Below are 24,913 nucleotides of genomic sequence, written 5' to 3'. Positions count from 1 at the left end.
TGGCCTGACCACCAGTTCCAGCCGTTTTAAAGAAAAGTTAGAAATGAAGCAAATTGGGTCTAACTATGCTTTTGAGGTGAGAGGAAGGACATTGGTTTGTAGATTTTTCTCTCCTTTTTGATCTAGAAACGCTCTTTTCTTTTTTTGAGACGGGCCTTGGCTGTCCTGGAATTCACTCTGAGGAGCAGGCTGGCCTTGGGGTTAGGGTTGGGTTAGGATTAGGGATAGGGTTAGGGGTTAGGGTTGGGTTAGGGTTTAGGATTAGGGATAGGGTTAGGGTTAGGGTTGGATTAGGGTTAGTTTAGGGTTAGGGAACTCACAGAGATCCACCTGCCTCTGCCTTCCAAGTGCTGGGATTAAAGGTGTGCATCACCACTGCCTGGCTAGAAACCCATTTTGTTTTTAAATTTTACTTTATTACTTATGTATACGTGTGTCTGTGTGGGCAAGAGATTTAGAAACATTCTTTTAAAAAAGGAAAAGATTGGGGGCTGGAGAGATGGCTCAGAGGTTAAGAGCACTGACTGCTCTTCCAGAGGTCTTGAGTTCTATTCCCAGCAACCACATGGTGGCTGACAACCATCTACAATTTAATCTGGTGTATATGTAATAAATAAATAAATCTTAAAAGAAAAAGACGTTTACACAACATGGATTAAAAAAAAAAGATTTATGCAGATGGAAGTTTCTGTCCCGCGTGATCCCGAAACAAGATGCCACTGCAGATTTATTGTATCATTTATTCATATGTGTGTCTGCCAAAAGAGGCTGTTGGATCTCTTAGGGCTTGACTTACGGGCAGCTGTGAGCTGCCTGATGCGAGTAGCAGGGTCAGAACTCAGGTCCTTTGGAAGAGCAGCAGGTGCTCTTAACTGGTGAGCCATCTCCCCAGCCTCTCTGGAAATAACTCTGTAATTCCCCGGTGTTAGAGAAGCTTTAGGACTCCCCCCCCTCCCCCACTCCCCCTCCCTCCCTTCTGCCTTCCTTTCAGGGAACCCAGGGCCTTCCACGCGATGGCCTCTCTCTGCCACTGAGCTACATTACGGCCCCTGATCCACTTTGAAGTTTATGGCTGCTTTCCACAGTACGACTAGAGCACTAGCCGGCTCTCACTGCTTCTTTGAAGTTGTGACGGATCTTACGGACACCGGACTGGCTCCTCTGACTTAATTAAGCCTTAATTGAAGTTTCTGGTCCCCGACAGCAGGGTTTACTGGCTAAGTATTAGCCAGGGAGTTTAGCGACAGATCGGGAAGGAAGAAGTCACCGGTGCCTGTCTCCTTTCCCTTAGACACGATCACCTGGTTCTAGAATTCTCATCTCCAGCCCCGCCCCGGAAAGATTCCTTTTAGGGTTGTTTTCCTTCTCCTTGGGGCTGTGACTGTCACCCTTAGGCCTGCCCACCTCTGTGCCTCCCTCGGTGCAGAGCATGTCACAGGGCTCAAGGCCCTGCAGGGTCTGCCTTGTCTTCTGGTCACACCCTTCCTTTAGTGCGACTGGGTTATCTCCGAGTGCCTGACACCATGCTTGTGGTTTTTTTTGGGGGGGGGGGCATGCCTCGGATGAAATCGGACTTTATGCGTGCTAAGTGTGAATTAGTTATTCCGTCGGATTCCTCTCTCCCCGAGTCCAGTGCAGCCCTACTGGGCCTCCTGTTTGCTGATGGAGGCTAACGCTTCTGCTGGGGCTGTGTCCTTACCTGCAGCTGACAAAATTCTGCTTTCTGAGGTCCTTGACACGGTCAGACACGGGTCTCTGCCGGGTTCCAGTGTTTAGCTTTTTCTTTTTGTTTTTTTCGAGACAGGGTTTCTCTGTATTACTTAGGAGGCTGTCCTGGAACTCGCTCTGTAGACCAGGCTGGCCACGAACTCACAGAGATCCGCCTGCCTCTGCCTCCCAGGTGCTGGGATCAAAGGCGTGCGCCACCAACGCCCGGCCCGTGTTTAGCTTCTTCTACCGGAGTGTAGAACCCGGTTTTCTCAGCAGTGAGGCTGCTGTGAACTTCTAACTGAGGAATGAGGAGCAATGTGGGTGGTAAGCTCTAACTTAGACGTAGAGTTGAGACCTGGGTCAGCTTTGTGCTCATTACCCGTGGACCTCGGGCACTTACTTAATAAGTACCCTTGTCCAGGTATGATAAATGAAGCGACTTACCGGCCCCCGATAAGGGAGGAAGTCATCGTTATCAGTGGCAGTGATTATAGTACGGCCTGACTAAAGTGTCACCTCCTCTCTGGAGTTTTCCCATCACCCCGGCTAGAGATGGCACTATCTCCCCAGTAGTGGCCTGGTCGGTCACACTGGTTGGCTCTCATTGACCCGTCTCCATCACTTAGCTGTCTGCAGACAGCCTCTCCCCTCCCAGGTCAGGAAGGCCGCACGCGCTCACTGCCCTGGTAGTCACCTGAGCCCAGAGCGTCTGAGCTGCCGCCTGCTGGCAAGGTAGGGGAGGACATGATAACTGCACATGACGTAAGGCATATGTGCGCTAGTATTTTTTTTTTTTTCAAGAAATGGGGAAACTTGGAGTTGGGGATATAACTCACTTGGCAGAGTGCTTTCCTGGCCTGCTTGCAGCCTGCCCTGAGTTATCCCCGCACTTAGAAAGTCAGCATAGTTCGTGTCTGTAATCCTAACTGAAGTCCAGGAGGGAGAGGAGGAAGGGTCATCCTTGGCTACATAGTAAGTTTGAGGCTTAGAGGTCGTCCTGGGTACAAAAGACCCTGACTTTGTTTTTATTGTTGTTTTGCCTTTTATTTTTTATTTATTTATTTTTTAAAGGCGTGCGCCACCACCGCCCGGCCTTTTTTTTTTTTAAAGATTTTATTTATTTATTATGAATACAACATCCTGCCTCCATGTATGTCTGCACACCAGAAGAGGGCGCCAGATCTCATTACAGATGGTTGTGAGCCACCATGCGGTTGCTGGGAATTGAACTCAGGACCTCTGGAAGAGCAGTCGGTGCTCTTAACCTCTGAGCCATCTCTCCAGCCCTGTTTTGCTTTTTAAAGAAAACAAAGTAAGTGGTGAAATCCTGCACTATGGAACCCTAGTTGCAGTTCAGTTTTTTTTTTTTTAAGTAAAAAAGACACCAAAGCTGGTATTAACTGAGTGTGGCCATGGCAAGGCTTTTCATGTGATTTATTTGTTTATTGGTGCTGAGAATGGAGCCCAGAACATCTTGCGTGCTAGGCAAATGTTCCATCTCTGACCTGCTACTCTGTGGTACTTAATTCTTGTTGCTACCACAAAGAGGGGTTCTACCATTCCCTGATCTTACAGCTTTAGAAGCCAAGCTCTAGAGAGATTAAGTCCTTTGCCCAAGACCACAAAATGCATGGTTGTGCATCAGGGGAGATTTGAACTCAGACTACCTGGTGTTTTAGTATAGATTTATTTATTTTTTGCTTGGTAGGGTATTGGGATGGGGTGGTGTGGTTTTTGAGACAGGGTCTCATATTAGCCCAGGCTGGACTTGAACTCACAGCAATCCTGCTGTCTTAGTCTCGAAAGTGCCAGGGTTATAGGCCTCTACCACTATGCCTGACTTTTTTTGTTTTGTTTTTTTGATTTTTGAGACAAGCTTTTTCTGTGTAGCTCTGGCTGTCCTGGAACTCACTGTGTACACCAGGCTGGCCTTGAACTCACAGAAATTCACTTGCCTCTGCCTCCCAAGTGCTGGAACTAAAGTCATTCACCACCACCACCCAGCATGCCTGACTTTTTTTTAAAAGATTTATTTATTTATGTATATGGATACTTTGTCTGCATGTACATCTGCATGCCAGAATAGGGTACCAGACAGTTGTGAGCTGACATGTGGGTTCTGGGAATTGAACTCAGGACCTTTGGAAGAGCAGTAAGTGCTGTTAACCACTGAGCCATCTCTCCAGCCCCAGCATGCCTGACTTTTTAATTAATTAATTTTGTTTAAAAAAGTAAGAACTGGTTAGTCAGTGGTGGTGCATGCCTTTAATCCTAACGCTTGAGAGGCAGAGGCAGGTGGATCTCTGTGAGTTTGAGGCCAGCTTGGTCTACAAAGAGAGTTCTAGGACAGCCAGGGCTGTTACACAGAAAAGCAAAACAAAACAAAAAGAAAAAGGAAAAGGAAGGAAGGAAGGAAGGAAGAAAGAAAAAATAACTGGTTTACTGATGCCTTGGGTAAACTGAGCCTTTTGGGGATACCTCACTCATGGTACAAGATGTTAATAGCAAGAATAGCAATGCTAGTCGGGCGTTGGTGGCGCACGCCTTTAATCCCAGCACTCGGGAGGCAGAGGCAGGTGGATCTCTGTGAGTTCGAGGCCAGCCTGGTCTACAGAGCAAGTTCCAGGACAGCCTCCAAAACAATACAGAGAAACCCTGTCTCGAAAAACCAAAAAAAAAAAAAAAAAAAAAAAAGTTGTCCTTTGCCGGGCGTTGGTGGCGCACGCCTTTAATCCCAGCACTCGGGAGGCAGAGGCAGGAGGATGTCTGTGAGCTCAAGGCCAGCCTGGTCTAAAGAAGGAGTTCCAGGACAGCCAGAGCTACATAGAGAAACCCTGTACTGAAAAACACAACAGCAAAGACAGAAAGTTGCTGTGACCTACACACACACTCCATGGCATGTGCACACACACACACACACTCCATGGCATGTGCACACACACACACACACACACTCCATGGCATGTGTGCACACAGGCACACACACACTCCATGGCATGTGTGCACACACAGGTGCACACACACACTCACACACTCCATGGCATGTGCACACACACACACACACACTCCATGGCATGTGCACACACACAGGCACACACACACTCCATGGCATGTGCACACACACACACACACTCCATGGCATGTATGCACACACAGGTACACACACACTCCATGGCATGTGTGCACACACACACACACACTCCATGGCATGTATGCACACACAGGCACACACACACTCCATGGCATGTGCACACACACACACACACTCCATGGCATGTGCACACACACACACACACACACTCCATGGCATGTGCACACACACAGGCACACACACACTCCATGGCATGTGTACACACACACACACTCCATGGCATGTGTGCACACACACACACACTCCATGGCATGTATGCACACACAGGCACACACACACTCCATGGCATGTGCACACACACACACACACTCCATGGCATGTGCACACACTCCATGGCATGTGCACACACACACACACACACTCCATGGCATGTGCACACACACAGGCACACACACACTCCATGGCATGTATGCACACACAGGCACACACACACTCCATGGCATGTGCACACACACACACACACTCCATGGCATGTGCACACACACAGGCGCACACACACTCCATGGCATGTGTGCACACACACAGGCACACACATACTCCATGGCATGTGTGCACACACACACACTCCATGGCATGTGCACACACACACACACTCCATGGCATGTGCACACACTCCATGGCATGTGCACACACACAGGCACACACACACTCCATGGCATGTGCACACACACACACACTCCATGGCATGTATGCACACACAGGCACACACACACTCCATGGCATGTGTGCACACACACACACACACTCCATGGCATGTATGCACACACAGGCACACACACACTCCATGGCATGTGCACACACACACACACTCCATGGCATGTGTGCACACACACACACACACTCCATGGCATGTATGCACACACAGGCACACACACACTCCATGGCATGTGCACACACACACACACTCCATGGCATGTGCACACACTCCATGGCATGTGCACACACACACACACACACTCCATGGCATGTGCACACACACAGGCACACACACACTCCATGGCATGTGTACACACACACACACTCCATGGCATGTGTGCACACACACACACACTCCATGGTATGTATGCACACACAGGCACACACACACTCCATGGCATGTGCACACACACACACACTCCATGGCATGTGCACACACACAGGCACACACACACTCCATGGCATGTGTGCACACACACAGGCACACACATACTCCATGGCATGTGTGCACACACACACACTCCATGGCATGTGCACACACACACACACTCCATGGCATGTGCACACACACAGGCACACACACACTCCATGGCATGTGTACACACACACACACTCCATGGCATGTGTGCACACACACACACACACTCCATGGCATGTATGCACACACAGGCACACACACACTCCATGGCATGTGTACACACACACACACTCCATGGCATGTGTGCACACACACACTCCATGGCATGTATGCACACACAGGCACACACACACTCCATGGCATGTGCACACACTCCATGGCATGTGCACACACACACACACACACTCCATGGCATGTGTGCACACACAGGTGCACACACACACACACTCCATGGCATGTGCACACACACACACACTCCATGGCATGTGTGCACACACAGGCACACACATACTCCATGGCATGTGCACACACACAGGCACACACATACTCCATGGCATGTGTGCACACACAGGCACACACATACTCCATGGCATGTGTGCACACACAGGCACACACACTCCATGGCATGTGTGCACACACAGGCACACACACTCCATGGCATGTGCACACACAGGCACACACACTCCATGGCATGTGCACACACAGGCGCGCACACACTCCATGGCATGTGCACACACTCCATGGCATGTGCACACACACACACACACTCCATGGCATGTGCACACACAGGCACACACACACTCCATGGGATGTGTGCACACACAGGCACACACACACACTCCATGGCATGTGTGCACACACAGGCACACACACTCCATGGCATGTGCACACACAGGCACACACACTCCATGGCATGTGCACACACAGGCGCGCACACACTCCATGGCATGTGCACACACTCCATGGCATGTGCACACACACACACACACTCCATGGCATGTGCACACACAGGCACACACACACTCCATGGGATGTGTGCACACACAGGCACACACACACACTCCATGGCATGTGTGCACACATAGGAACACACACACTCCATGGCATGTGTGCACAAACAGGCGCACACACACACACTCCATGGATGTGCACACACAGGCGCACACACACACACTCCATGGCATGTGCACACACAGGCGTGCACACACACACTCCATGGCATGTGCACACACAGGCACACACACACTCCATGGGATGTGTGCACACACAGGCACACACACACACTCCATGGCATGTGCACACACAGGCGCACACACACACACTCCATGGCATGTGTGCACACACAGGTGCACACACACACTCACACACTCCATGGCATGTGCACACACAGGCACACACACACTCCATGGGATGTGTGCACACACAGGCACACACACACACTCCATGGCATGTGCACACACAGGCGCACACACACACACACTCAATGGCATGTGCACACACAGGCGTGCACACACACACTCCATGGCATGTGTGCACACACAGGTGCACACACACACTCACACACTCCATGGCATGTGCACACATAGGAACACACACACACTCCATGGCATGTGCACACACAGGCACACACACACTCCATGGGATGTGTGCACACACAGGCACACACACACACTCCATGGCATGTGCACACACAGGCGCACACACACACACTCCATGGCATGTGTGCACACACAGGTGCACACACACACTCACACACTCCATGGCATGTGCACACACAGGCACACACACACTCCATGGGATGTGTGCACACACAGGCACACACACACACTCCATGGCATGTGCACACACAGGCGCACACACACACACACTCAATGGCATGTGCACACACAGGCGTGCACACACACACTCCATGGCATGTGTGCACACACAGGTGCACACACACACTCACACACTCCATGGCATGTGCACACATAGGAACACACACACACTCCATGGCATGTGCACACACAGGCACACACACACTCCATGGGATGTGTGCACACACAGGCACACACACACACTCCATGGCATGTGCACACACAGGCACACACACACTCCATGGCATGTGCACACACAGGCGCGCACACACTCCATGGCATGTGCACACACTCCATGGCATGTGCACACACACACACACACTCCATGGCATGTGCACACACAGGCGCGCACACACTCCATGGCATGTGCACACACTCCATGGCATGTGCACACACACACACACACACTCCATGGCATGTGCACACACAGGCGCGCACACACTCCATGGCATGTGCACACACTCCATGGCATGTGCACACACACACACACACACACACACTCCATGGCATGTGCACACACAGGCACACACACTCCATGGCATGTGCACACACACACACACACACACACTCCATGGCATGTGCACACATAGGAACACACACACACTCCATGGCATGTGTGCACAAACAGGCGCACACACACACACTCCATGGCATGTGTGCACACAGGCGCACACACACACACTCCATGGCATGTGCACACACAGGCGCACACACACACACTCCATGGCATGTGCACACACAGGCGCACACACACACACTCCATGGCATGTGCACACACAGGCGTGCACACACACACTCCATGGCATGTGCACACACAGGCACACACACACTCCATGGGATGTGTGCACACACAGGCACACACACACACTCCATGGCATGTGCACACACAGGCGCACACACACACACTCCATGGCATGTGCACACACAGGCGTGCACACACACACTCCATGGCATGTGTGCACACACAGGTGCACACACACACTCACACACTCCATGGCATGTGCACACATAGGAACACACACACTCCATGGGATGTGTGCACACACAGGCACACACACACACTCCATGGCATGTGCACACACAGGCGCACACACACACACACTCCATGGCATGTGCACACACAGGCGTGCACACACACACTCCATGGCATGTGTGCACACACAGGTGCACACACACACTCACACACTCCATGGCATGTGCACACATAGGAACACACACACACTCCATGGCATGTGCACACATAGGAACACACACACACTCCATGGCATGTGCACACACACACACACACACTCCATGGCATGTGCACACACACAGGCACACACACACTCCATGGGATGTGTGCACACACAGGCACACACACACACTCCATGGCATGTGCACACACAGGCACACACACACTCCATGGCATGTGCACACACAGGCGCGCACACACTCCATGGCATGTGCACACACTCCATGGCATGTGCACACACAGGCACACACACTCCATGGCATGTGCACACACAGGCGCGCACACACTCCATGGCATGTGCACACACTCCATGGCATGTGCACACACACACACACACACACACTCCATGGCATGTGCACACACAGGCACACACACTCCATGGGATGTATGCACACATAGGAACACACACACACTCCATGGCATGTGTGCACAAACAGGCGCACACACACACACTCCATGGCATGTGCACACACAGGCGCACACACACACACACTCCATGGCATGTGCACACACAGGCGTGCACACACACACTCCATGGCATATGTGCACACACACAGGTGCACACACACACACTCACACACTCCATGGCATGTGCACACATAGGAACACACACACTCCATGGCATGTGTGCACACATAGGAACACACACACACTCCATGGCATGTGTGCACACATAGGAACACACACACACTCCATGGCATGTGTGCACAAACAGGCGCACACACACACACTCCATGGGATGTGTGCACACACAGGCACACACACACTCCATGGCATGTGTGCACACATAGGAACACACACACACTCCATGGCATGTGTGCACAAACAGGCGCACACACACACACTCCATGGGATGTGTGCACACACAGGCACACACACACACTCCATGGCATGTGTGCACACATAGGAACACACACACTCCATGGCATGTGTGCACACATAGGAACACACACACACTCCATGGCATGTGCACACATAGGAACACACACACTCCATGGCATGTGTGCACACATAGGAACACACACACACTCTATGGCATGTGTGCACAAACAGGCGCACACACACACTCCGTGGCATGTGTGCACACACAGGTGCACACACACATCAATTTAAAAAGAGCACATTCGTGATTGAGTGGAGGGTCATAGAAGCTAAGGAAACGTTTGAGATTAGAGGGAAAGGGAGAGTTCTAGAGTCGGAGATGTTCTAGAAAGACACGGTGGTATAACTCGGTAGACACATGCTTAGCATGCAGAAGACCCTGAGCCCCAAACGGTGTTCCTGTTGTGACAAACCTCTTGGCGTTATGTGTCGCGCCAGTGTCTCACCCCCTCATTGCCAGGAAACGTCAACTCCGCCCACTCAAACCCCGCCCCCAGGGTCTCACTGTGTAATCCTGGCTGCCCTGGAACTATAGACCAGGCTGGCTTTGAGCTCACGGACGTCCTCCTGCCTCTGCCTCCTAGGTGTTGGGATTAGAAGTGTGTGCCACCGTGCCATCAGCCCCACTGTAATTTTTTAAAAGCGTTTTTATTCGTGCGTGTTTAGGATGTACGTGCACCTGCATATACTTACTTGACGGGAGCTTAGGGGCCAAGGTTGGGAGTTTTCCCCACTGGCTCTGGGCCTCGTCTCATTTCCACCTCCCCCAGCGCTGGCTTGTAGACATCCACAGTGGCTTTTACACAGGCGCAGGGCCTGCCCAGCAAACTCTGCCCCCTGAGCATCTTTCCAGCCCCAGTTGGGCCTTTGTAACGAAATTCAGTAGGAAAAGCGGAACGTTTTTATCTCTGGTGTGATGTGTATGTGTGTACACGTGTATGTGTGTGAACACATGTGCTCCATGGCATGAGTGTGTTGGACAGGATAACCTCAGGTGTAGGTCTTGGCTGTCCTAGACCTCTCTCTGTAGACCAGCCTGGCCCCGAACTCACAGAGATCCGCCTGCATCTGTCTCCCTTGTACTGGGATTAAAGGTGTGCGCCACCAACGCCCAGCTCTATGACTCCAGCCCCTAGCTTGGATATTCTTGCTGCAACATAATTCTTAGGAGAATAGTTTATTTTGTAATCTAGAAGCTATTAAAGTCTAGAAATAGCAGCTTCCTATAAATGGTTACACATGGAGTTGTAAGTGAGCGGCAATTCATTATGTTTAAGCAGTGACATTTTCCGTAACTCATCATACTCTTCTCTCTCTTTTTTTTTTCATTCACTTACTTTTTTGTTTTCCAGGCGAAAGACCAAAGAAACCCGTTCCTCTTCAGGACCAGACTGTCAGGGATGAGAAAGGAAGGTATAAGCGCTTTCATGGAGCCTTTAGTGGCGGCTTCTCCGCAGGATACTTCAATACTGTTGGCTCAAAGGAAGGTATGGTGCTGCAGAGACCAGAGGCTCGCTCAAGCATGTGGATGATGGAGGTTCCCCTCTGAGGTTTTGTTTGTGTAGCTCAGGCTGGCCCGGAACTCGAGTCTCAGCCTCCCGAGTGCTGGGGTGACAGGCATGAGCTGCCACGTCCAGATCCCCTCCTGACTGACCTTGTTTAAACACTTTGGAGCACTCAACCATAGAACACAGAGATGTTCTGTGAATGTCTGGGGGGCTCCCAGAGTTGACGATGTAAGTGCTGGTGGAAGTCAAGAACTCTGCTTCTATGTTGCGGAAAATGGGGAGATGACAGCAGGTGGCTACAACCAGATAGTGACTTCCATTTCATCTGGCTTTGCCCCAAGTCCCCTCAGGCAGGCTCACAGGCTCGCAGCTAATCACTGCCTGCCTCCTCTGCCTCAGCAACTAAGAAGGACAAGTGTCGCAGGTGTTTTGCAGATGAGGCAGCTGGGGTCATAGAGGTTAAGGAGCCAGAATAGCATCAGAACTGCCCAGGAACCACCCGCCACAGGACTGTGACACGTCAGCTACTGCCTGCTCATGACCTGGAGAAAAAGAAATTAAAATGTCACACTAGATAGTCTTAGCGGTTCTATAGTTAAAGTAATACACACTGTTTTCTTTCTTTTCTTTTCTTTCTTTCTTTTTTTGAGACAGGGTCTCACTGTATAGACCAGGCTAACCCAGAACTCACTCTGCAGACCGGGCTGGCCGTAAACTCACAGAGCTCCACCTGCTCAGCCTCCCGAGTGCTGAGATTAAAGGCGTGTGCACCACCAACCCCCAGCATGATTTCTTATTCAGGTCCTGGGGATAGAACCCAGGACCTCACTGAGCTAAGTCCCTAGTCCCCACACTGCAAACTGGAGGCTAGTCTGGTGACCAAGCGAGTTCCTGGCTGGCCGGACCCCATCTTATTAAACAAAAGCAAGCAAGCAGCAGTTGTAGATGGCTGACAACCATCTACAATTCAATCTGGTGTATATGTAATAAATAAATAAATCTTAAAAAAAAAAAGATACCATCTAGGATCGTAAGAGTCTCAATTCCTTTCCTTCCAGGATGGACACCCTCTACCTTCGTGTCTTCAAGACAGAACAGGGCAGATAAGTCTGTTCTTGGACCTGAAGATTTTATGGATGAAGAGGTAGGTCAGGCCGTGACACGGCGTCCTTGCTTGTGGTACCTTCCCTCCACCCAGAAGGCACGGTAGAAGCTTTCCTCCTCGTGCTAAGACCCCTCCTCATGCTAAGGCCTTTTCTTGTAGATGTTTGTGATGCTGTGCCCTGCATACCAATGGTGTCTCCCTCACTCAAGTAGTGTCTGTGCTGGGGACAGTGTCTGCAGTCAGGAATGTCACGTACAAGTGAATGTCCTCGAAGTTGCCCTAACTCAGTATCCGTGGTGCTGAGCCTGTGGCTTTTCAGTCACCCCGAAGCACCCTGTGGTTTAAGGAACCGAGAGTTAGGCTAAAATGAAGCCTAGGCACGGATTCACTTACGAGCCCATTGAGTGCAATGCACCGGTAAAGCCGTATTCTACCAGGAGGAGGAAAAGGAGGCCTTTAAACCAAAACAGCGGAGTCTTGCTATGTAGCTTAGGTTGGCTCTGAACTTGCAACCCCTCTGCCTCAGCCTCCTCTAGTGCCAGGATCACAGGCAAGGGCCATCACATCCGACTTCTCTCTTTAGGTTTTTATTATTTATTTCATGTGTATGGCTCTTTTGTCTGCATGTATGTATGCACACCAGAAGAGGGCATCGGATTGCACGGAACTGCAGCTACAGATAATTGTCAGCTGCTATCTATGTGGGTGCTGGGAATTGAACCCAGGTCCCCTGGAAGAGTAGCCAGTGCTCTTAACCACAGAGTCTTCTCTCCAGCCCCCAGAGACTGACTCTCTCTCTCTCTCTCTCTCTCTCTCTCTCTCTCTCTCTCTCTCTCTCTCTTATATCTACAGTAAAGTGATCTCTTTAAAACTTTGCTGTTGTGTATGTCTTAGTACAAGTGCATTTGTTGAGTGTGAATGTTAGTACAAGTGCATTTGTTGAGTGTGTGTTAGTACAAGTGCATTTGTTGAGTGTGTGTTAGTACAAGTGCATTTGTTGAGTGTGTATGTAGTACAAGTGCATTTGTTGAGTGTGTATGTTAGTACAAGTACATTTGTTGAGTGAGTGTTAGTACAAGTGTATTTGTTGTGTGTGTATTCGTACAAATGCATTTGTTGAGTGTGTGTTAGTATAATTGCATTTGTTGAGTGTGTGTTAGTACAAGTGCATTTGTTTTGTGTGCATAAATGAATTAATTCTGTTTACTTTTCTTCTTTGCAGGATCTTAGTGAATTCGGAATAGCACCTAAAGCAATCGTTACCACAGATGACTTTGCTTCCAAAACCAAAGACAGAATACGGGAGAAAGCCAGGCAGCTGGCAGCCGCCGCAGCCCCTATTCCCGGAGCCACGCTGCTTGATGACCTCATCACGCCAGCAAAGTGAGAGGGGTTTCATTTCTGGCCTTGGCGCTTTGTACACGTGTGGGGATCTTCCCCAGGGGTAGCTCGGCTACAGGCACAGATGTTGTCTGACTGGGAGGCCAAGGGAAGGAGGGGTTTCACTCGGGACGTCTCCTTTGACCACTGCAATGGAATCCTCTAGAGCTCCAGCTACCTGCCGGCCACTGGGGTTCGTGGCTGGAAGCCTATTAGGAACTGGGGTGGCCTCCCTTCCAGCTTTGTGGGTTCAACCCTGCCTGCACCCTCCCGTCCTCCTGCCCTCCCTCCCCACCTCCCTACCCCTCCTCCCCTCCTTCTCTCCTCCTTTCTCCTTACGCTCAGTTTGAGGCTAATCTTTCTAGAGCTTAAAAGATATAGTCCCTCCCTCAAGCAAGGTGTAAGTCCCGGTAGCTGCCTGGAGAAGGAGAGTGGAGGGAAGAATGAAAAAAAAACAAAACAAACCAATAAGCCACACCCTTCAAGCTAGCACGGAGAACAAACCCACGCTGGGAGGGGAGCCTTTGAGAAAGAGTAAGGAGGCCGTAAGTGCTGGAGAAGCCCGAAGTGCTGCCAGGAAAACATGCTTAGAGAAGAGAGAAGATGTTAGCGCTGCCCTCACTAAGCGGGCAGACCCAAGGAGCTGCACGGCTCTCCCCCAGCAATTGATTTCTGTCTGCTTCGTCTTCCGCTCCTGGGTGTGTGCTCTGATGTGCTGGCTCCAGACTTTGCTGGTATCCCTGAGCCACAGGCTTCCTTGGCAGGGACTGCCCAGAGTCTCCCCCAGTGCAGCTGCGCCCCCAAGCCCATGCTCCCCCTCTGGCCCTCCCCACCCCCGGGGCTTGTGCCGTTGTGTTTGGCTGTGGGGTGAACCAGACACGGCAGGCAGAGGCACCGGATCAGGAGCCGCCTATCGGCAGTGAAGCTCACTGTCGGCGTTCCCATGTCCTGTCCAGACTGTCCATTGGCTTTGAACTGCTGAGAAAGATGGGTTGGAAGGAAGGACAAGGGGTCGGCCCTCGAGTGAAGAGGAAGCCACGCCGGCAGAAACCGGGTAAGCCCGTCGATGGCGGCCACCTGTACAGTGCGCACTTTGGTTTGTTTGTTCGTTTTGTCTTGTGAGACGGGGTTGCAGTATGAAGTTCAGGCTGCCCGGGGCGCTCAGCCTCCTGTGGGCCAGCATTATAGCAATGTGCCATGACATTTAACTACAGCATTTTATTTATTTATTTATTTATTTATTTATTTATTTATTTTGAGATAGAGTTTCTTCATGTAAAAGCTCCGACTGTCCTTCTGGAACTTGGTCTGTAGACCAGACTGGCTTCAAACTCAAAGAGATCCATCTGCCTCTACCTCCTGAGTGAAAAAAAAAATATATATATATATATATATTATATAATATATTCTTTTTTTTGTTTTGTTTTATGAGCCAGGGTTTCTCTGTATTGTTTTGGAGGCTGTCGGTCCAGCCTGATAATATATTCTTAATAGCTGGGTATGGTAGCACACACCTTTAATCCCAGCCCGTGGGAGGCAGAGGCAGGCGGATTTCTGTGAGTTGAAGTTCAGGTTGGTCTACACGGCTCCAGGATAGCCAGGGTTCCATAGTGAGCCCTTTTCTCAAAGAAAAAATTTCTTTATTTAATGTGTGTATGTGTGTATTTGCCTGGTGAGTCTGTGTGTACCACATGTGAGTTCAGGGGCCCCGGGAGGCCAGAAGGGAGCATCAGAGCCGCTGGAACTGCAGTTGACAGAGAGTTCTGGGCTGCCGTGTGGGTACTGGGAGTGTAACCCATGTCCCCTGCATGAGTGACAAGTGCTCCTAACCACGGAGCCGTATCCCCAGCTCTCCAGCATGGTTTTGAGAGCTGCACACTCCTAGAAGCAGACTCTCTGAGTTAGGTGGCCTGCACATATCTTGAGGTTTTAGGTGTGAGACATGCTAACTTCTGGAGGGATTGTGCAAGCTCACATTCCTACCAGGAGTGTAAGAGTTTAATTTGCAACCACACCTTAACTGAATCACAGAGTCACAGTTCAGCGTTATCATTTCCTGCTCCTCCTGCTTCTTTGTATTTATTGTTTATTTTGATGCTGGGCGTGGAACCCGGGGCCTCACACATCCCAGGCAAGCACCACATCACGGTCCCACTACACTCCCAGCATCCGTTGTTTTCTGGTCTTCCCTTGTGCTCTGTGTCCCCAGACTGTGGTGAACCCTTGGAAGACGGGAGTAGTTTCCTTTGGGTCCATGCAGTACGTTATCGGGGCGCCGGTCGGGGTGGGCCTGTCATCCGTCTGAGGCCCTAAGGCTGCGGCACCTTCACAGGTGCAGCTGTGTCTCTGCACTCGTGAAGGTGTCGGTGACGTGGTGTCTATTTTCAGTCACTGGCGACTAATGCCTCTGGGGTCTCTTTTGTAGATCCTGGTGTTAAGATCTATGGCTGTGCGTTGCCGCCTGGAAGCTCTGGAGGGTCTGAGGTATGTTACAGTAGAATGTGCTACTTTGTGACGGTGAAATTTCAGGGTCACAAGCTGGGAAATACAGCTCAACGGTAGAGTCTAGCATGTGCAAAAGCCTTGGGTTTAATCCCTATCACTGAGAGAAAACAAAAACTGCCAGGCATGCTGGTGTACACCAATAATCTAAGCCCTAGGTTAGTCTGAGGTAGAAAGAGAGGTACAAGCTGGGAAATACAGCTCAACGGTAGAGTCTAGCATGTGCAAAAGCCTTGGGTTTAATCCCTATCACTGAGAGAAAACAGAAACAAAAACCAAAAACTGCCATGCATGCTGGTGCACACCAATAATCTAAGCCCTAGGCTAGTCTGAGGTAGAAAGAGAGGCCTCGAGGTCTAGACTGGTTTGAGCTAAATAGTGAGACTCTGCCTCAGAAAGCAGAGAGATGGCTCGGGGTAAAGGTGATCGCTGCCAAGCCCATTCCTGAGTTTGATCCCTGGAGCCCACTGTGTAAGCAGAGAACCCACCCGCATAAGTTGTCCTTTGACCTCTACGCGCGCTCTTATGGCGTGCATGCCTATGCGTGCACATATGTGCACACGTGATTTCTCCCCCACAAATAAACGAACAAGCAAATAGGTGTGATTAAAGAATAAAATGCAACAGCAGCGAAAGATCCAGACAGACAAGACACCCAAGCAGATGGTAAACAAACGAACAGCAACGCCATAAGCAATTTCAGGAGCCCGTTAGATTTCTCTGTCACGAAACACCCTTACCTTGAAGCTGCCATTACTGTCCGGATATAGTCAGCAATTTGCTAGACTATGGATACCCCAACTCTTGGTATTGATTGATTGATTGACTGACTGACTGACTGATTGATTGATTGACTGACTGACTGACTGACTGATTGATTGATTGACTGACTGACTGATTGATTGACTGACTGACTGACTGATTGATTGACTGACTGACTGACTGACTGATTGATTGATTGACTGACTGACTGATTGATTGACTGACTGACTGACTGATTGATTGATTGACTGACTGACTGATTGATTGACTGACTGACTGACTGATTGATTGACTGACTGACTGACTGATTGATTGATTGACTGACTGACTGATTGATTGATTGACTGACTGACTGATTGATTGATTGACTGACTGACTGATTGACTGACTGACTGACTGACTGATTGATTGGTTGACTGACTGACGGACTGACTGACTGACTGACTGACTGACTGCCTGACTGCCTGACTGACTGACTGATTGATTCGTTGGTTGGTTGGTTGATTGAGACAGAGTCTCACTCTGAGCCCTGACTGATCCAAAACTCATTGTATAGACCAAGCTGGCCTTGAGCTCACAGCAACCCACCTGCCTCTCCCTCGCTGATGATGGGATTCAAGCTGTACACCACCGGGCCTTGTTAGTTCTTATTTATTTCTTGTGATGGGGTTTGCAACAAGGGCCTTGCATGCTCAGCATGTGCTGTACCTCTGAGCTACACCCCTACCCTGGTTTTAGATTCTTTTCTTTAAAAATACTGTTTTTATTTAGTGTATGTGCAGGCCAGCAGAGGGCATGAGCAGATGCCCAGAGTTACAGGCAGCTGTGAGCCGCCGGATGTGGGTGCTGGGCGCTGAGCCCTGGTCCTCTGCAAGAGCAATGCTTGCTCTTACTGGCCAGGCCATCTCTCCAGCCTCCGCTAGACTCTTGCCATGGCGCTGCTTTTGTTAGTATCATTTCTTCAGAGATGGGATCTGGTCATTCCTGGCCGCAGAAACTTGAGATTTTCAGCTGTTCGGTTTGGAGTTAATCACTGCACTCCAAGGCCCTGACGCCCAGAGTGACTCACCTTAACCTCTCCTCACACACGTGACCAGGACGAAGACGATGACTACCTGCCTGACAATGTGACTTTTGCACCTAAAGACGTCATGCCTGTGGATTTCACACCTAAAGATAATGTACACGGACTGGCCTACAAGGGCCTGGACCCCCGCCAAGCCCTGTTTGGAAGGCCAGGAGAACATCTGAATCTTTTTGGCGGAACATCTGAGGGGACCAGCCATCTTCTTGAAGATGTTGGACTGAGTAAAGGAAGAAAATTGGGGATTTCTGGCCAGGTAAAAGTTTTTGTATTGTGCAAGCAGACATACCAACAAATAGATAAGCTTCCCATTTTATGTCAGCCCCATAGTAGGCACTTTGTATATTCAATAAGGACTTTGAAGTCCTGTCCTGCCAGCCATCCCCCCTTCTCTCTCTCTCTCTCTCTGTCTCTCTGTCTCTCTCTCTCTCTCTGTGTTTCTCTCTTTCTGTTTCTTTCTGTTCCAATGCTGGGCCTGGGACCCTTGCGTATACTGACTACTCTTATACTGAGCCCTATGCCCAACGCCAGGCTCTGTTTCCCCGAAGGTCCTTCCTGGGCACCAGTGATGGACGTCTATTATGCCTTTCTTTCTCATTCTTCCAACAAAAAATGAGCTTGCTCAGACTGTTTCCCACAGTCTTCAGACCTTGGCCGCGCTGACCAGGGGAAGACAGACATGTCTGCCTTTCCCTCAGAGCCCTGTTTCTGCCTGCCTGTCAGTGCGAGTGTCCCTCACGTCTCTGCCTGGGCCAGGCCGCTGCTGGGGCTGGAGCGTGGCATTCGCCCTTGGCCACCGCTTTCCAGTAGACGCGAGGCTCCTCTAGTCTGGGTTTCCGTTTGCTGCTCTCTCAGAGACCCGGAAGTACAAGTGTGGTCTGCGGGACCCTGTGCCGAGTGTAGTTTTGCGGTGTGACGGACCCCACAGCCGGCGAGCTCTGTTTGAAACCTTGTGCCCTGCAGGCCTTCGGTGTGGGCGCCCTGGAAGAGGAGGATGATGACATCTACGCCACGGAAACCCTGTCCAAGTATGACACCGTGTTGAAGGATGAGGAGCCTGGGGATGGCCTCTATGGCTGGACAGCTCCCAAGCAGTACAGAAGCCAGAAAGGTAACCCTGGCAACCGGGACGGTAGGTCTCATTGCCAGGCTCTCGGGAACAAGGGGCACAGTCTCTGGCACCAGCACCAGCCTCTAGAGCAGGGAATGTCAATGCTGCAGGATGTGGGGCCCAGTGGGTAGGGGCACTGGCTGCTCTTGCGGAGAAGACCTGGGTTTAGTTCCCAGCACCCACAGGGTGGCTCACAGCCACCCATAACTCCAGTCCCAGGGGATTCCATGCTCTCCTCTGACCTCCACAGACACCAGGTACACGCATGGTGTACAAACGTGCATACATACGTTTAGACAAAACAAAACACCCGCCTCATCAAGTAAAGATTGATAACGTAAAAAAGATGCAGGGCGAGAACACACCGGAAGCTGATAGAGTGGGCTTGTTCTAGTAATTCTAGCACTTGGAAAGCCGAGGCAGGAGGATTGCCGTGAGTCACGCAGTGAAGTCTAGGCCTCCCTGGCCTGCAGTGTACGGGATGTAAGAAAGGATTTAACTGTGGTTTAAGCCACAGTTAAAGGCAGCAGCGGGGATGGGTATGAACTGGGGAGCTTGGGCACGCGGCCTGGGACCAGGGACCGGTGCCAACTTAAACAGCAGCAGGTCAGAACACCAGGCTTGGGGACCTCTGTGACGGGGCCGCCAGTCTGAAGCCCAGCAGAGCTGTCAGGCTTAGCCTGTCCCCCCTCGAGGGCCCAGGGCTCTTGTCTGCAGACGGGCTCCCTAGGAAGCAGCTCCCTGAGTTCCGGGACCTTCCTTCCTGGAGGATCCTCTCTCACAGTCTGCTTCCTCCAGCCTCTCCCAGGGCCACAAGGCCTGCAGTTCTGACTGTATGAGTTCGGGGGTATTTTGTCTCTCCTTTTTTAATTTGTACGTAGTTACCGCATGTCCTCTGTTTTCCTTTTGACTGAATGAACATATCCTCATTTTGTCCAACATCCACAGTTGACTTTTAGGATTTTTCTTTCCTTCCACCGATTAATGAGGCTGGAATGACTCTTCTGTGTGCCTGCTCTACAGAGTCACCCTGTGACTCACAGGTCCCTTCGTCAAGGGGTCGTCTGCAGCCAGTGGGCGGCCCCCTGACCAGGCCGAGGGTGTTGGCCACTCAGCTTCCTTAGTTTGTGGTCTTTATCTACTGTTAGCATTTCATTCGCAACAACAGTTTGTTCTAGGGCGAGCTCACAGCCGACCTGATTGTGTTGCCTGGGAGCGTTATTTGTGCTGTTGCTAAGGGAACTGGGGGACAGACACTCTGGGCACTGGCGTGAGAAATGACCCTAGCAGTTAGGATTTCCCAAACTTTTTACACTCTAGAAGACTTTTCTTGAGAACTTTCACTCTACAGAGCAACCACGGTCATTTTTCATTGGTGGGGAGGGATTTTTGGTTTTTTGTTTGTTTGTTTTTTGTATGGGTGGATTTTTAGCTCCTGTTTTCAGAGGTTTTGAGCCAGAGCCCTTGGGTTCCATACTCGGCGACCCAGCATGGCGGCGGCCTGTGCAGAAGCTGTTCTTCTGAGGCCCCGCTCTGGAGACAGCGCTGGGGGCTTGTCTTGGGAGGCTGAGGCTGCCGTCCAGGCAGCTGGGTGAGCCTCCCGTCGCCGTGTCAACAGAAACATGAGGGCTTGAATGCCATTGTGTCCCTCAATGCTCCTTCCCAGTGATCTCACCCAGGGCGCTGTTTGTGCTCTGCCCTAATCAGCTCAGCTGCTGGCATTAATTAATGATGTCATTTTTGTAGAACCAGAGAGAGACCTTCGATATGTTGGCAAAATCTTGGAAGGATTTTCCTTGGCTTCTAAACCTCTATCTTCAAAGAAAGTAAGAAAACCTTTGCATTAAAATTGCTTTTCCGGCTTGGTGCTTATAATGGTTGTTTTATTTTAAAATTTATATATCTATCACTTTAATGTTTATTTATGATAGTAAGTAATTGATTGAGCTATATCGGTGTACTTACGGAAACTGGATATTTCCGCATGCCTGTTCTTCCTTTAAAGCTCTTTAGAAGAAAGCAGGGTGTGGTGGTGCCTGCCTGTAACCCTAGCACTTGGGAGCTGAGGCAGAAGAATCTTGTTCTGAGCCAACCCAGGAAACTGACCAAGATCCTGTTTCAAAAAAAGGGTGGCTGGGGGGGACACACGTCACATAGTAAAATACTCAAGACATGAATTCAGTTCCCAAACCCACCTCAGAAAAGCCAGCGTGGCGGCTGCCCTTGTCACCCAATGTGTGGAGGCAGAAAAGCGAAGCCTCCTGAGGCTCACTGGCCGCAGTAGAGCCTACTTGACAGGTTCCATGGCAGGGGAAGAGTCTGTCTGGAAAGTAAAAGGCGGGGCTGGAGAGGTGGCCCCTCGGTTAAGATCACTGGCTGCAGCCGGGGGTTGGTGGCGCACGCCTTTAATCCCAGCACTCGGGAGGCAGAGGCAGGCGGATCTCTGTGAGTTCGAGACCAGCCTGGTCTACCAAGCGAGTTCCAGGACAGCCTCCAAAACCACAGAGAAACCCTGTCTCGAAAAACCAAAAAAAAAAAAAAAAAGATTACTGGCTGCTCTTCCAGAGGACCCATGTGTGATCAGCTCACAGCCATCTGTGACTCCAGGTCCCGGGAATCTGACTCCCTCTTCTGACTTCTGGCACCAGACACACATGTTGTGGTGCATAGACATACAGACAAGACGGCCATACATGTTTTAAAAAAATCCTATTACAAGAGAGGCCAGACATGTGTGGCCCGGTGATTAGATTCCCAACACCACAAAACAACCCCCACACCTTTGAACCAAGTTACCCCCCCCCCCCAGTAAAGGTTGTTTCCCGGCAGTAGTAATTCCACTGAGCCCTAGGGAACTAGAAACTCCTAACCCTAAGGACCGACCACAGACATCAACATGGTGAAAAGTTCTCAGGCCAGCATGCATCTGGGACTGGGTGTTTCACCTGGTGCGCAAGTTCAGAGTTGACTTGCTTCCCACTTTTGGGAAACTTCTAGTTCTAGAAGTCAATGTACAGGCAACTGTTAATCTGTTTGTTATACTAAGAGCAAGGGGACCATTCAGTAGTCACTTAAAAGACCTAATGGCTGGTATGCGGGGCACACCTTTAATCCTAGTACTCAGGAGGCAGGCGGATCGCTGTGAGTTCGAGGCCGGCCTGGTGTACAGAGCCAGTGCCAGGACAGCCGGAGCTACATAGTATAATTGTTTCCAAAAAACAATAACAAAATAAAACCTCTAGAGCTACATAGTATAATTGTTTCCAAAAAACAACAACAAAATAAAACCTCTAGAGCTACATAGTATAATTGTTTCCAAAAAACAACAACAAAATAAAACCTCTAGAGCTACATAGTATAATTGTTTCCAAAAAACAACAACAAAATAAAACCTCTAGAGCTACATAGTATAATTGTTTCCAAAAAACAACAACAAAATAAAACTTTTAGAGCTACACAGTATAATTGTTTCCAAAAAACAACAACAAAATAAAACCTCTAAAGCTACACAGTATAATTTTTTCCAAAAGAAAAATAAAGCCCTCTGAAGCTTAGCCTGGGATGTAGCTTAGTCGTAGAGACTGTACTGTGTGGGCACGGTCCATCCTGTAAACAGCAAAACCCCTTTGTCTCTAACTTTTCTGTTCTGCAGTCATTTGGGGTTAGAAATCTCGAAACTCCACAAATACATGTAAACTTCACTTTTGCCACCTTTCCTCCCCCTCCCCCTCCGTCTTTCGTGCATGCTAGGCAAGCACCTTAGCGCTGAGCTGCACCCTAGCTCACCTTTGCTGTTTTGTTTGGTGGGGGGGGGGTGGTTCCGGAGGACTGAACCCGGGGTCTCGTGACTGCTCTGCAAACAGTGTAACTAAGCCTCAGCTCGACAGTGTCTAATTAAAAAACAACAACAACAAAAACTTTGAATTCAGAAGCAAAGTCGGGGCAGGAGACTGGAGGGATGGCTCAGTGGCTAAGAGCACTTGCTGCTTACTATTGAGGAGCGGGGTTTGGATCCTAGCGGCCCCAGGTACCTGTCATTCTAGTGCCAAGGACCCCATGTTCTCAACTGGCCTCTGCAGGTGCCTGCACACACTGTACGTACACTTACACAGCAGACACACACATTCACAAGTAAAATAAAAACAGAGTTTAGGAAACCCAGGTCCCAAGTTTTACTTTAGGAGAGAACCATAGCCTGAATAAAGAGTTTTGAATTTAAAACTCCCTGATTCAAGGGTTCCCCCCCCCCCGAAGTCTTGAATCACGCACTTGTAATGTTTTGTCTTACAGTGGGCAGCGTGGGGGGGGGGGGTCAGGACACCGTGCTATGTCTTCTCATATTTAGTGTTCTCATCGTGGGGGGCATAAATATTAGCAGTGGTGATGTCTGCAGGGAGGGACATTGGGACAGTGGTGATGTCTGCAGGGAGGGACCATTGGGACAGTGGTGATGTCCGCAGGGAGGGATGTTGGGACAGTGGTGATGTCCGCAGGGAGGGACATTGGGACAGGGGTGATGTCTGCAGGGAGGGACATTGGGACAGGGGTGATGTCTGCAGGGAGGGACATTGGGACAGGGGTGATGTCTGCAGGGAGGGACATTGGGACAGGGGTGATGTCTACAGGGAGGGACATTGGGACAGGGGTGATGTCTACAGGGAGGGACATTGGGACAGGGGTGATGTCTGCGGGGAGGGACATTGGGACAGTGGTGATGTCTGCGGGGAGGGACATTGGGACAGTGGTGATGTCTACAGGGAGGGACATTGGGACAGGGGTGATGTCCGCAGGGAGGGATGTTGGGACAGTGGTGATGTCGCAGGGAGGGACATTGGGACAGGGGTGATGTCTACAGGGAGGGACATTGGGACAGGGGTGATGTCTGCAGGGAGGGACATTGGGACAGTGGTGATGTCTGCAGGGAGGGACATTGGGACAGTGGTGATGTCTGCGGGGAGGGACATTGGGACAGGGGTGATGTCTGCAGGGAGGGACATTGGGACAGGGGTGATGTCTGCGGGGAGGGACATTGGGACAGTGGCTGTGGTGCCCTTAGGGCCAGGCGGTCACACTGCTGCCCACCGCCTAGTGTACCCGGGCTGCTCCTGGTCCCTCTCTATGAAGTCTGTGATCTTGCAGCCTGGACTTCCTGACCTTGGCTTTGTCTGCTTTTGTTAAGATCTACCCACCCCCTCAGCTGCCCAGAGACTATCGGCCGGTGCACTATTTCAGACCCGTGGTCGCTGCCACGTCCCAGAACGCTCACTTACTTCAGGTGTTATCAGAGTCGTCTGGGAAAGCAGGAGAAGCCACGGGGACCCGCAGTAGGCACCAGCTCAATGCCTCCAAGCGGGGGGCGTTGTTAGGAGAGATGCCTGTGCCAGGTATGTGCAGTGTCGCGTCGTCTTACTCAGACGGGGGTCATGGTTCCCCACTGATGCTCCTTGTATGCATTTTGTATCCTCAGGCTGTAGGAGCCGTGTCATGTGTTATAAACGGCATATGAACGCGTACATG

At 50.6% G+C, this 24,913-nt stretch overlaps 1 protein-coding gene across 1 annotated transcript in view; it reads left to right on the top strand.

Moving 5' to 3' along the window:
- Positions 1-24,913, top strand: part of Gpatch1 (G-patch domain containing 1) — a 45,873-nt gene that overhangs the window by 2,619 nt on the left and 18,341 nt on the right. The window contains exons 2-10 of the mRNA XM_040735468.1: positions 11,297-11,431; positions 12,511-12,596; positions 13,780-13,940; positions 14,894-14,991; positions 16,363-16,421; positions 18,299-18,541; positions 19,249-19,396; positions 21,143-21,222; positions 24,576-24,780. Of these exons, the coding sequence (XP_040591402.1) occupies positions 11,297-11,431; positions 12,511-12,596; positions 13,780-13,940; positions 14,894-14,991; positions 16,363-16,421; positions 18,299-18,541; positions 19,249-19,396; positions 21,143-21,222; positions 24,576-24,780 (1,215 nt within the window). The remainder of the gene's footprint in view (positions 1-11,296; positions 11,432-12,510; positions 12,597-13,779; positions 13,941-14,893; positions 14,992-16,362; positions 16,422-18,298; positions 18,542-19,248; positions 19,397-21,142; positions 21,223-24,575; positions 24,781-24,913) is intronic.

Source organism: Mesocricetus auratus, unplaced genomic scaffold (genome assembly GCF_017639785.1).
Source record: "Mesocricetus auratus isolate SY011 unplaced genomic scaffold, BCM_Maur_2.0 Super-Scaffold_100046, whole genome shotgun sequence".
NCBI lineage: Eukaryota > Metazoa > Chordata > Mammalia > Rodentia > Cricetidae > Mesocricetus > Mesocricetus auratus.
The sequence above is the reverse complement of the archived record's forward strand: the minus strand, read 5'-3'. Positions and strand labels throughout refer to the sequence as shown.